General features: G+C 22.2%; 4 protein-coding genes across 4 annotated transcripts; 2 read left to right on the top strand and 2 right to left on the bottom strand.

Moving 5' to 3' along the window:
- Window positions 1-232: 232 nt before the first annotated feature.
- Window positions 233-1,573, bottom strand: PCHAS_1109700 (PDCD2 domain-containing protein, putative; the record flags this gene model as incomplete). Its single annotated transcript, XM_016798546.1, has 1 exon — window positions 233-1,573. The coding sequence occupies one exon, from the start codon at window positions 1,571-1,573 to the stop codon at window positions 233-235; it is 1,341 nt and encodes a 446-aa protein (XP_016653938.1).
- Window positions 1,574-3,547: 1,974 nt separating this feature from the next.
- Window positions 3,548-4,515, top strand: PCHAS_1109600 (stripes inner membrane complex protein, putative; the record flags this gene model as incomplete). Its single annotated transcript, XM_732391.2, has 3 exons — window positions 3,548-3,727; window positions 3,849-3,954; window positions 4,064-4,515. 3 exons carry the CDS (start codon window positions 3,548-3,550, stop codon window positions 4,513-4,515), a joined length of 738 nt encoding a protein of 245 aa, XP_737484.2.
- A 778-nt stretch (window positions 4,516-5,293) lies between these two features.
- On the bottom strand, window positions 5,294-7,480 carry PCHAS_1109500 (peptidyl-prolyl cis-trans isomerase, putative; the record flags this gene model as incomplete). The annotated part of the gene is made up of 1 exon (XM_737192.2): window positions 5,294-7,480. One exon carries the CDS (start codon window positions 7,478-7,480, stop codon window positions 5,294-5,296), a length of 2,187 nt encoding a protein of 728 aa, XP_742285.2.
- Window positions 7,481-12,668: 5,188 nt separating this feature from the next.
- PCHAS_1109400 (conserved protein, unknown function) lies at window positions 12,669-18,182 on the top strand (the record flags this gene model as incomplete). Its single annotated transcript, XM_731155.2, has 1 exon — window positions 12,669-18,182. One exon carries the CDS (start codon window positions 12,669-12,671, stop codon window positions 18,180-18,182), a length of 5,514 nt encoding a protein of 1,837 aa, XP_736248.2.
- Window positions 18,183-18,221: the final 39 nt, after the last annotated feature.

Here is an 18,221-nt window from a genome sequence, read left to right as displayed (position 1 = left end):
TAAATATTACATATTTTTTTGTATAAATATAATTTTTTATGTTGACCATATGCATATGTTTATATTATCAAACTTTATTAAAAAACAAAAAAATCGATAAAAAATAGATAACGAAATAGTTTAAAATAACTGAAAACAATATCATTAAATGTTTGAGTATTCAAACTATAAATGTTGCGTTTGTACATTTAAAAAAAATAACACAAAATAAATGATTTCCCATTTTCTGTATCTAGAAAATTTCAAATTCAATATGTTCATATGAATAGGTATTGTCCATTACAACACAATCCTGTTCACAAGTAAATATAATGACATTTCCTACATTAAAATTATTTAATAATTTTTTTAACACATTATTCGATGTTTTTTCTAATATTTTTTCTATTTGATATACAAAAGTAGAAAATAGTTGTAACTCAAATACTAATTTATTTTTACAATGTGAGCAAATCATCTTTTTCCCTTTTAACTGATTCTTTGTATGTTTGTATATATATAAAAATTTTCCTTTGTATGAATATCTTAGTATTTGATTATAATTTTTACTTAGATATGAATAAAATTTAACATATCCATTAAAATCATTTTCAAAAAGTTCTACATTGTCTTTATCACTTCCATTATCCATATTACCATTGCCATCCAACTCTTCGTCTTCATTAATTGTATTCATATTTTTTTCATAAGATTGATACATTTTGGTAGCTTTTTCATATAAATAATCTTTTCCACATTCTTCATCATCTTCAATTAAAGAAATATAATAGCATGGCAATTTAACATTATCCATATCAACATCATTTAATGCTATATTATTCGTTCCAGTTTGTTTATTTATTTGATTTAATTCATTTTGTTTATTATTCATCTGATGATTCTTGTTCACTGACTTGCATTTATTATTATAGTTTTTGGATGCATTTTTATTACTATGAGATATATTATTATCATTTTTTATTTTTTCGTTTGCATAATTTAAACTTTCATTTATACAATTACTAAGTGACGATCCATTTGTATTTTGGCTTTTTGTATTTTTTGAAAATAAAGTATTCCAGTCTATTAATTTTTCAGGTTGAGAATTAATAATATGTATACTTGAATCTTCCCTTTTAATGGTTTCATTAGATGGATTAGTTGGTTTGGAGTCCACATTTTCTTTGCTATTATTATTATAAGTCATAGGATATATATTCGTATCATTTTTTTCCTCGTGTTTTTGATTGTTTAATTCCAATATATTAGAATTGTTTATGGAAGATTCAACTATTTCAATATTTTCTAAATTTTCACACATTTTTTTTTTCCCTTTAATACATACCCAATTATTCTTATTCATATTGCATTTAGCACTATTCATGCAACAAAATATATACAATACTCTTATGTATGTATCATAGGGGGTTGATAATTGGAATAAAAATGTCAAATTTTTTTTACATGTGGAACATTTTAAATTAAAAACTGTCGAATCTGTTCCACATAACCATACAGGATCCCCCCCAAATTTAGAATCATTTTTCACGTCAAAATTAGTATCAACTTCATCTGATAACACTCCAATATACATTATTGTTATATTTATTCTTCTTTACAACTTTATTAGTATTACTAATACTTTAATACTCCAACTATTTGTTACTATTATTATAATATATATAGCGTTTAATTGATAGCAAAAACGTAATATTATTAAAAAATTCAACTCAAAAAAGGTATAATATGCATATAAAATGATTTTGATAAAAGTCTATTTATTTTTTGTAAAATGGCAATAAAGTGAGCACCTTCATAGTTTAATATCTTCTACCATTTGATGAATTAATTGTTTTTTTAGATACAATAATTACAATTATTATCTGAAAACTTAAATAATGTGGGTTGCTTGATTTTGCTATCTTATATTTTTACTGTTTACCATTTTAATATATATGGAAAATATTTCACTACAATATATCCAACTTGTTTAAATTCACTATATGTATATTGCAACTATTAATGCATTTTTCTATTCATAAATATTAATGAAACATAGAATGCCTTCAAAAACGAGCAAATATAGAATATTAAATATGATATATAGCAAATTGCCCAATAATATATAGCATATTTTTTATTAATAATTTAATATTATGAATATTCATTTATTATAGTTAATATCAATTTAACTTATACAAAATACAAATCTATATTTTTTTGTAAAATAAATGTAATTTTTATTCTCAAATATAATAAATAAATACTAGAAAATAATAAATGATTAATCCTACTAATTATTTATTGGTGCTATGGGAAAAATAACAGTTCTTAAGCATTTTAAATGATAATATGGGTATACATGTTTGCTTAAGTTGTGTTATGTACCCATTTCGCTGTTTTACCATTGCTATATATCTCTATTTCTTTAAAATCACATTTTTATTATAAAAGAAAAATGCAAGCTATTATATTTTTTAATTATGAACAAATTGCATATATAAAAATGTTTACAAAAGGATATGCCATTGTTATTCTGTTATATCATCATAAGAAAAACCTTATTTGTTCATAAGACAAAAAATTTTATTCATCACACTTTTAATATATGGAAAAAAATTTTAAGATTTTTAGCTAATTTTTTTTTTTTTTTAACTAGCTTATTGTGTGAAGTTGTATAGACTTAAAATGCAATGAGAACAAAATTAAGGTAGCAAATCATATTATTTTACGATTTTTATAATATAAACTTTTTATAATTCCAAGTTTATCTTTAAAAATTGTTTCTTTTATCATGAATAACAATTATTTGGTTATTATTTTGAAAAATGAAGTTTATAAAACAGCTGTAAATAGACAATTATAAATTTTTTTTGCATTAACATATCATAAAAAATATTATTTTGTATTTTCAATTTATGAACGTTCATAAAAAAAATAATAATATAAAACTTAAATATAGTTCAAATGGTTAATTATATATAATAGCAATTTCACATATAAAAATATTGCTTAAAAGTGTCTATAATGATACATTTGTAAAAAAAATTTATAATAATATTTAAAATTTATATAAATATATATACACATATCAAAAAAAAAATTGTCTATAATAGTTGTATTTAATGTCGAAAAAGTAGAAATTGTAGTAAATTATCGATATTAAAAAAATATACTATATATATGAAATATACAAAGGGAATATATATTAATATTACACTTTAAAAATAACATCATTAAACGTACTGAATGAACATGAAAATAGTTTAAATATATAAGCCACATTTGTTTTTATTTATTTAATTTTTGTTTTCTTTTATATGTATACATTTTCCTTATATATTTTAAATAAATATAAATATATACAAATGGAAAAGTAATAAATAAATAGACAGATAAATGATAAAAAAAAATTACAAATCATTTACAATAAAGCATTTTATATAGATAAAATGCCATTAACCTATATAATTTTCTTTATTTTATATATATAAAAAAATTATTTGCGCACAGCATTCCTTTTTGAATATATATATATACACACACGCATATATATAAACTATAGAAAATGCCAAAAATATTGAGTGAATCACATGAAATTATATCGAATAAATCGGATATCCAATTAAAAACTGAAGATGAATCGTCATCAAACCGAAAGGGTAGCTTAGTTTCAAATAAAATGGTTTCTAAAGATGCTTATAATAATAGATCTAGAGTTCAGCAACTATTATCAAGAATAGCTCAAGTAAAAAATATATATAATTTTGAAATATATTTTTTGTATGTAAACATGTGAAATAAAATAAAAAATGAAATTATAAATTGCAAAAAAAAATATATATGGATACACAACCACGTTTTTACAGGAAATTGATGAAAATAAACCAAACGATGTAATACATTTTATTGTTGACTTTCTATGTAAACATTACCCAGAACATTTGCATGGCTTTGAAGCTGTATGGAATGGAGGTATATTTTTTCATTAATTTAATTCGATAAATGCAATAGTAATTTTTAATTATGTTTATTGAAAAATATTTATAAATATATATACATATGTGCTTTTCCCTTAATATAGACCCAGATTTAGAAAAAGAAAGAATATTAGTTGTGGAATTTTTTAAATACCAAAAATTACCAGCAGATATATCTGTCCATTTTATCAATGCGGGATTTGATACTATAGAAACATTATGTACATTATCTACAAATTCTCTTGATGATGTAGAAAAATTTAACAACACTCGATGGCTACCAGGGCATAAAGTTCGATTACAACAAACCTTTAACGATATTACAACTAGAGTTAAAAACTTCAAAGAAGAAAGAGATTCATTAATAAAATCTATGAATCAAAGATTTATAGGTCCACCCCATTTACTTAATTCCATTATGATTCCCAAAAGAATAAATCCTATAATTTTACCAAGTGTTCCTCATATTTCTTCACCTATTCAAATTCCTAATAGAACATGTAATTATACAAATATCGATAAAAGATTTCATGCACCTATTATTTTCAAAAGGTGAAAATAATTATGCTTATCCAATAATTTGATATATGTATACATTATTTGGTAAGAATAAATTATATTTTTAATTTTGTTAAAATGTTTTAATTGTAATAGCGTATTACATGTATGTATATATTGATTAAAATTTTTAATCATTGATATTTTGATATGTATAATTTTCATATAATTAAATTATTTTATTATGTCTTATCTTTCATTTGTTAATATGTTGATTTATATTAAAAATTATTTTCTTTTGAATAAGTGACGGTGATGGTGTTATTAAAAGGTGTAACAATACGCTTTCCTTTCACCTCTGCATTTAATAGATGATAAAATTTCCAATAATTTGGATAGTGCATGCCAGACTGCATCATGTATAGAAAATAATTGCTATTGTATGTTTTGCTTGCATAAAGAATAAATATGCACCAAATTCATGGTTAAACATTTTAAAAATATATAAAAACAAACGGAAATTATAAAAAGCGAATTTATTTTGTGAAATGTATTAAATCAAATATAATTATAAAGATATTTGTGATAGATTTATACAAAGTTTACTTAACAAAAAATAATATATTAAAAATGGTTGTTGAATTAACTTTTTTGAAGGTGCAATTTATCAAAAAAACAATATTATAAATTATCATACTCAAAAAAAAAGAAAAAATACATATATATAGTATGCATCACACACTGTTACATATATGCAATCATTCAGTGTGTACAATGTTATATATCATAAATGATATATTTCCAAAAAAAAACTAATAAGGACTAACAACTAGCTATTAGTGATTAATTTTTATGTTTAAAATTTTGATTTCATCTAAAGGTTTATCCCTTTTATCAGTACGAACTTTTTCTATATCCAAAACAACTTTCGTTCCTTGTGTTACTTTTCCAAAAACAGTGTGTTTAAAATCTAGCCAAGGGCAAGGAACAGTTGTTATGAAAAATTGTGATCCATTGGTATTAGGGCCACAATTTGCCATAGATACCATAAAGGGTTTTGAGTGATTAAGGTGATCAAAAAATTCGTCTTCAAATTCACTTCCCCAAATACTTTCGCCTCCTGTACCATCTCCCCCTGGATCTCCAGTTTGAATCATAAAATGCTTAATAACTCTATGAAAAATACAATTATTATAATATCCATTTGTTGAATGAGTTGCAAAATTTAGAACAGTTTTTTTACACTCTTTATAAAAAAAACTAATATGTATTTCCCCCATTGTTGTATAAATAATAGCACTTTTTGGAGTTTTATTATTATTATTATTTTTTTCAATGTTTTCTATAGATTTTGTTGATAATAATGAATTCAATTCATTTTGGTTTGGTTGTTCATTATATATATCTCTTTCATCTAACTCATGTTCATTTACTATTTTTTTAGTGAAGACATAAAATCTAGCTTTTTTGTATACAGTACAGAATAAAGCGCAATCAGATATATTTTTTTCATTAATATATAAAGATTCATGAACATTTGTTTTAATTTTATTAGCAGGTATTATTTTTTGATATAAGGAAATAGATAAATATCTCAAATTTGTTTCATTCTTCCCGATTATATAACATAATTGATTAGTAATAAAATTGACAACTTTTATACCAATAAAAGTTGTATATATTATATATTGATTAGATTCATCAAATATAACCATATCTAATTTCATATTTTGATTTTTTATATGCTTTTTTATTTCCTTTTCTATAAAAAGCCTTTTCCCAAAATCTAAACTATCTATATGTAAGTTTTTTTTTAATGGATCATTTTGTGCAGTTAAATACATTTCTGTACTTTCATCATAAACTCTATATAATTTCATGGTTTTAAATTTATATATACGTATAAAATAATTTTCTGAAAAAATAACCATAAATTCTCCATCTGAGCTTATATTTATACATAATGCATAAGTTTTATATTTACATAATTCGTATAAATCAGTTTCACTTTTATAAGAGAAGGCAATTTGTTTAGCTCCATTGTATCTTGCATCTATAGAAGTTAATACATCCATATCATTATTTTCTATATCACTATTATTTATCATAGGATTATTAGTATTTTTTTTATTTGGAAATTTAAAATTAGTAGCATCTACTATATCAATAATTCCTTTATTATCACTTAATATACATAAATTGTATACTTTATTATATTTTATTATTTCAATAATGCTAGAACTTAAGTCTATTGTGTGTATACATGTATCGCTTTCTAAAGGTTTATAAATATAGATACGTGGTTTTTCACTTGATGATATAGCTACTTTTACAGATGTTGAAAAAAATGAAGAATAAACAAATTCCCCTGTTTTAGGTAAAAAATTTAATTTTATTATTATATTCATATCAAAACTACTAATATCAAATTGCTTATAAGTTTTATCTTTTGATAAGCTTCCTAAAAATTCTTCATCCTCTGACATAAATAAATATATAATTTCATCGGAATGAATTTTAAAATGTTTTACAAATTCAATAGATCCTACATTTTTATACCAAAATTTTATAACCCCATTACAACTTCCTGTTACTATATATTTTTTTTTATTACTTACAAGAACATGAGTTACAACATCTGTATGCATATAACTCACTTCATAATTTTTATTTGTTGGAATGTTTTTTAAATATATATCATTGTTTATTCTCACTTTTTTGTGAGTTTTTTTGGTTTCTTTAACTTTTCTTTTATTTGATATTACATTTTCTTTATCTTTTGTAGATGCTGATGAACCTTTTATTTCATTTTGTTTGTCATTTTTGTCACTATCTTCTTGGTCAGACTCTTTATCTTTTTTATTTCCAGTTTCTTCTAAAGGACATGGCCCATAACTTCCATCACTTGATTCATCATCTGTTATATTTCCATCCTTTTTATTATTTTCTTTTTCTTCATTTTTATCAGTTTCTTTATCCTTTTCGTCTTGACTTGGTTTTTTAAAAAATTGCATAAAACTCATGGTATTTGCTTTATTTTATTTTACATAAACTAAATACTAGCCACAAGGATGTACGATTATTTTGACCATCCTCATTTATTTTAACATTAAGAAAGTGAATAAATAAACAAATGCATACAATATATATATTTTAATTATTTACCTAAATATTATATACGCAACTTATACGTATAGTTATTATTATTATTTTTTTTTGCTAAATTAAAACTAAAAAATCGGAAAAAATATTATTTATGCAGGTGGCAAAATTCAATAGCTTTTGCTCATATATAATTTTAAAAGTTTAGAGAGTCAAAGAAATAAATAAAATACAGAACGCCGAAGAAAAAAAGGCTCCCCCCCATTTTTTTTTTCAAAAATGTAGTTTTTTTTCCTCAAAGTAAAATTAAAAGTATAATACTTTCATTAATATATAGAAATAAATGAAAAATGTGATAATCTTAATTTGATATATACAGTTTATGATACATATTATATCTATTTCTCTATGTTCATTAACTCGTGTTTAGCAATGCAACTATAAATCTTTCCTCTTATAAAAAATAATTATAAATTTTTGTTTACTGTTATAATAATTATATATGTACTGGGGCATGTATATAGGATTATTAATAAGTTATTTTACCATTCAGAATTAAAAAAATATATGAATTATTATACTACCTATTTTATAGCATTTACAAGTAAATAAGGACAATCACACCAAAAATATATAAATTGGTTATTATATTATTTTCGCTTAAATAAAACACTATTGGATTATTCATGGATCTGTAAATCGAAATAAACATTTCCTATGACAGATAAATACGTTAGCGTATTTTGTTGTTTTATACATGGCTATCCTGTTTAAATGCCATATATGTGTTCAATCTATATTCTCACATATATGTATATAGTATATACCCCTTATTAATATGACATGGGAAGACCGGATAAAGCAATTTATGTTTTCATAGTAGTAAGATTTCGCCCATTTTATAGAACTAAACTTTACTATTTATATTTGGAATGCATGACCCAGTTGTATGGGATGTTTCCACTTACTATAAATCATATAAAGAATAATGTGAAAATATTCTTATATAGTGTTAATAGAAACTACCATAAATTAATGATAATGATAATTATTTGAACTTCATAATACATAAATTATTCGCAAAACATTTTGGTAATATAGGTAGTTACATACACAAAATATAAAGATATATATTTATGTAAGTGTAAAGTTTGAACGAATATTTTGGGGGATGAAATGCCCATAAGTATACATTTAAAAAAAATGATTACACACTTAATTATGCTATAATATGCAAAAAATAATTATAATCAAAGGTAGCCAATATAAAAGATAATTATGTTTAAGGTTAAAGGAATTTTAAAATTATTTTTTCTAAATATAGTAACATGTGTAAAAATAAAAGGCGAAATTAGTATTATAAGTGGAAATTTTCGGCTTAAATATCAATATTCCAAGTAAAATACATATAAATAAATAAATATAACAATCACGATTTTTTCTACGTAAAAAGGCAATGACGAGTTGTATACCTTTATAAATTATATGCATAGTGTAACATAAATAAACATGGCCATTTAAAAATAACTCATTATTTATCCTCATTGAAAATAATAATAATGAGCTACTACGAACAAATTGTGTATTTCGATTAGTATACCTTTAAGAAAGAAATGTTTTCAATATATAATAAAAAATGTGATATGAAAGTATGGTACCTAAAGAATAAAATATATGTAATGCAATATAGCCTTATTATTTTTCTTATAATATTTATTACAAATATACTTAAAAACCTCCATTTAGAATAATGTGTGAATTATTAATTTTATTTTTGTGCTTAAAATTTTTTTATGACCTTGTGTAAATAATTTTAGCTTATTATCGTTGGCCAAATATATGCATCGTATTAAATTATGAATAATATATAATTTTAATTTTTGTTCGTGAATATTATACATGCAAAAAAAACGAAGAATGTACAATAGTGTGTTAATAAAATTGGGTATAAAAATATTATATGTATATATATATTATTATATATGATGCTCATATAAAGCAATGATATATAAATATAGTCACAAATAATTATATAAACACATTACATATTATTATGAAGTGTATACACATTCATATAATTTTTGCTCTTTTTTTCTTATATAAATATTTTTTATTAAATTAAAAATATATAATAAGAAGACATCCAATATTTGATGCTTTTCATTAATTTTTGGGGATCCTCTTTTCTTTAATAAATGTTTAGTTTAATTTATTACATACGCAAACTAAATATATAAAAAAATATGCTTATCATTTTTCTTTGATATTTTGCACTTATTGTTCAAGAAAAATAAATATTTTTTAAAACCCATGTGCACACGTATATGCTTGTAATTTAAGCAAATATATAAATTTATGTTTGATCAATATTGATGCATCTTATTATATACTGATTACCATTATCCGCTTTTTTTTTTTTTTCTTTTTTTTCTTTTTTTTTTCAATATTTTTTAATTACATATTTTGGTCATGAGTTTAAGGGTTAATACTTAAAGAATTGAAAAAAAAAAAGATAAGGTATTAACAATACGATTTTGAAAGCAATGAATTTGAGAAATAAGAACATGATTCTGACGAGCCCATTTTTTCATTTAAAAATTAAGATTACTTTAATGTATAAAAGAACTGATTTTTTACATATATGAATATATTTACATATAAACATATGTTTTTTGTATACTAATTGTTTTTAAATATCATTTCATATAAATGTATAGACATAAATGAAATGCATATCTCATCAGAAATTAATTTTCATGAATAATAAAGATTATATTTATATTTTTTTTGGCGTATTCATTTTTTTCATCTTTTTGTTTTTTAATCTCATATTATAATTGAATATTATTTAAATAATTGAATTTTTTTTTTATGAATTTAATAAGGTGTGATCATTTTTTTTAAAAATATTTTGAAATCCTTTAATTGTGTTTTCATACCATTTATGTATATATAATTACATATTCATAGATAGTTTTATTTTTCAATCTTTAAAAAACTTGTTTATTATAAGCATAATTTATTATTTTCCATCTTTTAATAAACTTTTCCATTTTTTTTTATGAGGGAATAATATATTCTTTGGTGATATTTAGCCAATACACTTGAATATATTTATTAACATTTTATGTGTATTCCATTTATAATATATTTAAATACATAATTTTTATCTTTTCGTGTAATTGTATTTCTTTAAGAGTTGCGAAAGATAAAAACACAAGTCCCAAACAATACACATTTTATATTTTTTCATTACATTTATGTGTAAATATATATTATATACATGTGTGTGTGTAAGGAATAAAATATATTTATACTTATTCTTATAAACAAGCACAATTATATATATATAATTTTCACATTTTTTTCAATCATATATAAGAATGAAAAATATAACAATAATTATACAGAAAAATGTTATTGCAATTAAATTTAAATTACAGTGTGTATGTTTTATGTAACTAGTGTAAAACATATTCATTCATGTTTTCTACATTCACATAACTGCTGCTTCATTTTTATATTATATACATGTTTTTAAATAAAATTTAAATTAATTTATACTATCGAAGCAAATTTTTATGTCAACTATTTTTTATGAATAAATATAAAAATTTATAATGCTTAATTACATTTTGAATGTTTATTTATGTATTGCATTTTACTTGAATAGTAAAAGCCCAGTAAGAATAGACGTAATTTATTAATAAACTATAAATATTTTTAAAAAATGTCTTTATTATTATAAAATTTATATATTTAAAACTATTGTACATATATATGTATGTTGTTACATTATTATCTCACATATATGCATGTATGCTTGATGAGAATATACTTTATATTTGTCTATAATTATTATATTTTTTTTATTCCATTATATGTTAATAGTAAAGAATATTTATAATATGTTATTATAATAATAGTATATATATGATATATACATACACATTTATGTAATTTTTTTCCATTACTAAAAACGGAAAAATTAAATTTATTAAAAAGCTTTATGTTGTAATTATTTGTAAAGGAATGAGCATTTACAATGACATAATTACACGTAAGAAAAGTAAGACATTATGCGTTTTTTTTTAACTTTACTAATGTAGTAGAGGGTTGGAATATTTTGGATATATGAATAATTATGAACATTATACATATATATATTATGCATACGTATATAGTACGAATAATAGTGTATAATCAAAAATAAATATTCATTTAAATATATCTACTTATAAATATTATTTCCATGTACCATTTCATAAACAATTATTGTTTATGATTTGAAAAGCAATCATTTTTATTGTAGAATATTCTTTTGTAATATATATAATTTTTTGTTTGTTTTTTTAATTATGCACATTATTATTTAATGATATTGTTAAATTATTTTTATATAACTTATTCTCAATGCATGTATATGTTTATGTGTATGGATAAGATATGTATGTATTGATACTACATAGAACAAAGTCTTTGTGCATACACATACATATGTTATTTTAAATAAGAGAAATTATTAACTATGCTTAATTAAAGACATTTGAAAAATAGAAAGAAATAATATTATACAGTGATTTAAAAAATGTGTGAGCTCAATATATTTATAAAGTGAAGTATATATTGAAAAAAGTATATATATGTATATATATAAGTACATATAACATATATATATCTTATTGGGTAATTTTACTCAAATTAAAAAAAATACAAATTTCTCCATTTAACCGTAAATATATATATTTTGATTGCATTTTTTTATGAATTTAATATAGATATATTCTGATATAATTAAATTGCGTTACATATTTTTTCAAAATTCCAAAATAATTTTAAAATACACATATTTTTTTTCTGTATGTATTTAATTAAGAAATATAAAATTTAAAATACGTAATTAAGACAATAGAGGAAGAGAACCCCCCAAAAAAAAACAATCAAAAATAGGAGATAAAAGTTAATAAAAAATTGCGATATTAAAAAGACAAAAGAGAAGAATTTTTATGAAAATAATATTTCTATATAAACATATTTTCTCAATCTTTTATACACATAGATTTGTATAAATAACATTATTTTGTTTTTAAAAGTTATTAATAAATTTTTATGTTAATAGATATTGTAAAAATGAACAATATCAAGGAGCCAGAGAGCATCCAGAGGTGTAATACAAGCATAAGAAATTTACAAACAGAAAAAGTAAATAATTATAATAATAAAGATAATACCTTTAATAAAAATGACAAACAAAATTATAACATGGGACATAATGATCATGATGAAAATTATTCCAACAACTCAGACAAAGAATTAATGAATAAAAAATATTCTAATTTAAAACCTTTAACACAAACTATTAATAATCATTCACCTCAAGAAAATGATAACAATAATATGTATGAGGATTTTACAAATTTGAATATTGAAAAAGGAAATCATAATATATCAAATAATAATATAAAATTTGAAAAGCGAGAAGATATAGAAAATAATTTATTTATTTATGAAAATGATGAAAATAATATGAATAATTTAATTAATAATTATAATAACAAAGATAGCAAACTATTAGAAACTGTTAAAGACAGATCATCTGATAATATACTATCTTCTTCAAATGATAAACAAATTCAAGAATTTAATAATTCTAATAATTTTTTATGTTTCCCTCAAAAATTATATACTAAAGACGATGACATTGATGCTGACTTTGACTCTTTTAAAATCAGCGGTGTCTCGCTTTTGGATTATTTAGATGATTGTCCAAATAATAAAAACATTTTTAATGATTCTAATATAGACAATAATAATAATAATACCAATGATGGTGATGCAATTATTAATTGCCTCAATACAAAAACTTTAAATAATTCAAAAGATGAATATATAAATGATTATGCATATGCATTTCAAAATTACAAATATGGAAATAATAATGTTTCATCTTGCGATATTGTTAATAAGGAAAATGGTCAAAATTCTCAAAATGATAAAATCGCTAACAATTCCATATTTAATGAAATGGAAAAATATTTGAGAACCCATCGAAATGAAAATAATATATCTAGCAAAATGCTTGAAGAATATTTAAGTTATGGTTTTAATAATATTAAAGAACAGAAACAATCTGAATTAGATAATTATGTTAATTCAAATAAAAAAATGAATACTAATGAAATAAGCAATAGTAATAATGAAAAAAATGCAAGAGATTACATAGAAGACAATAATAGCACCCATGCAACAGATGGCCGTGTTAAATCAAGCGAAAGTATTCATAAAATAAGAGCCGATATAAACAATAAAGATAATAGTTATGTAAATTTAAGTGATCAAGATAAGATATTATCATTTTTAGAAAATGATGATACTACTATATTAAGTAATAATAGTAACAGAAATAAAGAGATAGACAATATGTCAAAGGATATAATAAAAGAAAATAAAGACAACAATTTGAATGAAATAAATTGTGCTGAATTGTCATTAAATAATGCAATACATAATAATATAAACATGAAAGATTTTCAAATGAAACAAAATCTTATGTATAATAAAAATTTGTTAGATAATCCATATTTTGATTTTGATAATGAATGCAATAATTATTTTAATAAAGATGATATTGATAATATAAGAGATAATATTGGAAATTTAAATATCAATAGTAATTTATATTATAAACGAAATAATGCAAAAAATGACAATGATAGTAATAGTGGAACTACTAACGTTAGTGCTAACGGTAGTAATAATATTAATAAATGCAATTCTTCTGTGAAACCAATTTTATTAGATAAAAAAAATATAGATGCAGATGGTATTGGCTATGAAAACTTGGGTGACGATATTATTGAGGATAATTTTAGTATTTTTTCGAATCGTGATATTTTAAATTGTGATGTTGATTGCCTTGGAAATAATAATGCTACTATTTCGAATGGCATTAACAATAATAGCAATAGAAATCAAAACAATATTGCAAACAGCGATGTTACTAATTTTAGTGATACATGTGAAGGGAATTGTAGAAAGGATTTCCTTAACAATAATCAAAAGCATAGCAATATAAATGAAAAGAATTATATAATGAATTATATGGCAGATGCAGGAAATAAATCAAATGTAAACTTGAGTGATAATAATATGATAAGTGATCATGAAAAAAATGAATTTTTTATGAAATATATAAAACAATTTTTGGATGATAACTATTTGAAAGACACCCAAAATAAGAAAAGTAATAATAGCCAAAATTCTAACATAAATAATCATACCGATTTTGAACATATTGATAATGCATTTTTACAAAATGATGAAAATGGACATATTAATTTAGTTTTAAAAAATAAAGATATAGCAGCATTAAATGGTACATCTATAAATGGCTATTTAAATAGAAATATTTATTCAGAAAAAAAAAATATGGCTGATATTGTAAATTGCAATTGGGATGGAAGAAAAATAAATGGAACACATCATAGTAGTGGCCATGATCTCAAAAATTTTATTGAAGGTCATCGAAATGAAATGATTAACAATACTAATGATGCTACGAATATGGAAAGTATTCGAAATGCGAAAGAATTTAATGAAGGCAATAATTATAATTCTGTAAATTTGTCTGATCTTGATGATATAAGTTCATGCATGAAAAAAAGAGATCAATTTGATTATCACAATATTCAGGCAGCAATGAATGAAATTATCACAGATTCAAATATTTACGATAATCGAAAAGGAACCAAAAATCTAGTTAATGAAAGAAATACTGGAAATGCACATATTAATGGCAATCCTAACTATCATAATGCTAACTTTAAAAATTACAACAATAATAGTCGAAATAGCATTAATAATAATATAAGAGATAGCAATATTTCCAACAAACTAAATAATATTAATTCATTTTTATTAAATGAAAATGGAAGAAAAAGCGAACCATTTGATGAGGAAAAATATGAATGCTCAATGAATAATGATGGGTCAGAAATGTATGCACATGATAATGCAGTGAAAGATATTAATAAATGTGATGAAAGACGATACACCGATAAATATAATAATAATTTAATGAAAAAATCTCTTCCTTTTGTAAATCCCATGTTATTACGAGATAATGAAAATAAATCTAATAATACAAAAATCGAATTAGAAAATGCTGATATATTTAAAAATCAGCTTGAAAAATATAAGGACTATATTGCAATGAAAAAGAGTATTATGCAAAATAAAAATTTACTCGAAAATATATCATATGAAAATGGAAACAATAATATATTTTTTGGAGAAAATAATATAATGGTTAATAATTTTCAAAATATTAGCCAAAATAATACAGATGCAAATTTTAACAACTATAACAATTATAATCGAATAAATAATGGAAATATTATGATGCCATCTCTTCATAATAATATATGTTTTAATCAAGAAAAAATTATGAAAATGCTTAGTGCAGACAAATTAAATAACATTGCAAATATTTCTGATAATAATGCTTCTACTGCTTCTAGTGCCGCTGCTAATATTAACAATTATTTTGGAGATATCTCAAATAAAAATAAGCAAACATATTTGAGAAATATCATGGATGATAAGATGGCACAATTTCTTATTAATAATAGTAAAAGAGAAAATGATACTGAAAAAAATGAAATGTCTAATCGTATGAATTCTGCAATAGCTGATAACATTTTGATGCGAATCTTACCAAACAATAATTCAGACAACAATAATTGTATCAATGGATACAATAGTAGAATAATGGAACGGGATGATCCAAACAAAAGTATTGATAATAAGGGAGATCATAGTACTTGCTCGAACGGTAATACCAATGATATCAGTAACACTCATAGTGTCAATAATGATCATAATTATAATCGTAGTGTTAATAATACAGTCGATGATGAAAATATTAATGACAATTTAAACACAAACGAGGGAAATATTCATTATAATATGAGAAATTGTAATTATGTAAACGAAAATGGTAGTATTATCTCGAACAGTCCAAGATACAGAAACTATAATGGTGACAGTAACATGATGAGATGGTTAAGTAAAGGGAATGGTAATTACATTGGTAGTCGAAATAGCTTGAATCCAAACAATATCAATCTGAATGGAAATAATTATAATATTACTGACAGAAATAAAATCGGAAATATAAAAAAAGGACAAACTGTTAATAAAATGAATACTACATATTTAAAATCTCCAACTGATTGTATTCATATGCATGATAATAACAATTTCGATATGAAAAATTGTATGTGCAAAGATGTGGAAAATAATGTATATAATGAGGCAAAGATAAAAAGTATATATAACTACACTAATAATAATAACAATTACACCTCGTCATTACATTTTAATAATTATCAAAATACAATGGACTTAGAAAAAAATAAAAATAAGTATAACAATTCTATAAGAAATATAATGGAAGAAACAAATATGATCAATAGTAATGAATGGCTAATTAAAAATAATGCACCTAATAATCGAAATGGGATCAGTGATTGTAATTCTAATAACAATATAAATTTAATAAATGGAAGTAGCGAAAATATGAATGTCATTTCTCACAACAATAATAGCAGTGGTAACAATAATGCTAGTATTAATCCTTTAAAAATAATAGACTATAATCATTGTGGCAAAAGCGCATCTACTAGATGCATATCTGACGAATCTATAATGGATTCACATAATATAAATAATATGCATCTCAATTTGAAATCATATGGTAATTTTTCTAATTATATACCTAATTCAAAAATAAATGATAACAATAATAATAATACTATGAAATATAAAACAAGTAATTCTGACGAAAATTGTATTAATAGTGGCATGATGGATGCATATAAAAATTATGATAAAATGAAATTTAATATGAAGAGAGCCAGTGCCATATGCCCGAGTACTGGAAAAAATATGGATAAACAACAGCCATCTCCAAGATATAAACCACCATATGCTACTAACAACAATAACAATACCGGACGAGATAATATGATTAGAAAAGAAAGTAAAGGAATGATGATGCAGGACGATAAAGATAAGTTTTCTAAAGGAGGAAACAATAGATACTTTGGAGACAAAACAAATAATCTCACCAACAAAAATAACAACAATAATAACACCAATAACAATAATAGTAATGCTAAAAATAATTATATATCTAAAGATTCAATGTTATCAGACAATTTCCTTGTAATTAAAAAATACACAGCAAAATATGAAGTACAAATTGATCCATTTAATGGGTTTGATATAGCCAAAAGAATAATAGGATTAAAGGGAACGAACATGAAAAAAATATGTGTGGGCACTGATTGTAAATTAAGATTAAGAGGTCGAGGTTCTGGATATTTAGAAGGGGAAGAAAAAAAAGAGGCAAATGAATCACTACATTTATGTGTTTCTTGCCAAAAATATGATCATTATATATTAGCAAAAAAATTAATAGAACAATTATTAGAAAAAATATATATGGATTATGATACATGGCTTTATAACCATGGAAAACCATATGCAAATTTAAAGCCAAAGATTTATGAAAAGTTTATCCCGCTTTTTAAATTTCAGCAAAATGTAAACCAACGATAATGCCATTCAAAAAAATACGACACATCAAAATGTTACTAA

Source organism: Plasmodium chabaudi (assembly GCF_900002335.3).
Source record: "Plasmodium chabaudi chabaudi strain AS genome assembly, chromosome: 11".
Lineage (NCBI taxonomy): Eukaryota > Apicomplexa > Aconoidasida > Haemosporida > Plasmodiidae > Plasmodium > Plasmodium chabaudi.
This window is presented reverse-complemented; position numbering and strand designations above follow the sequence as displayed.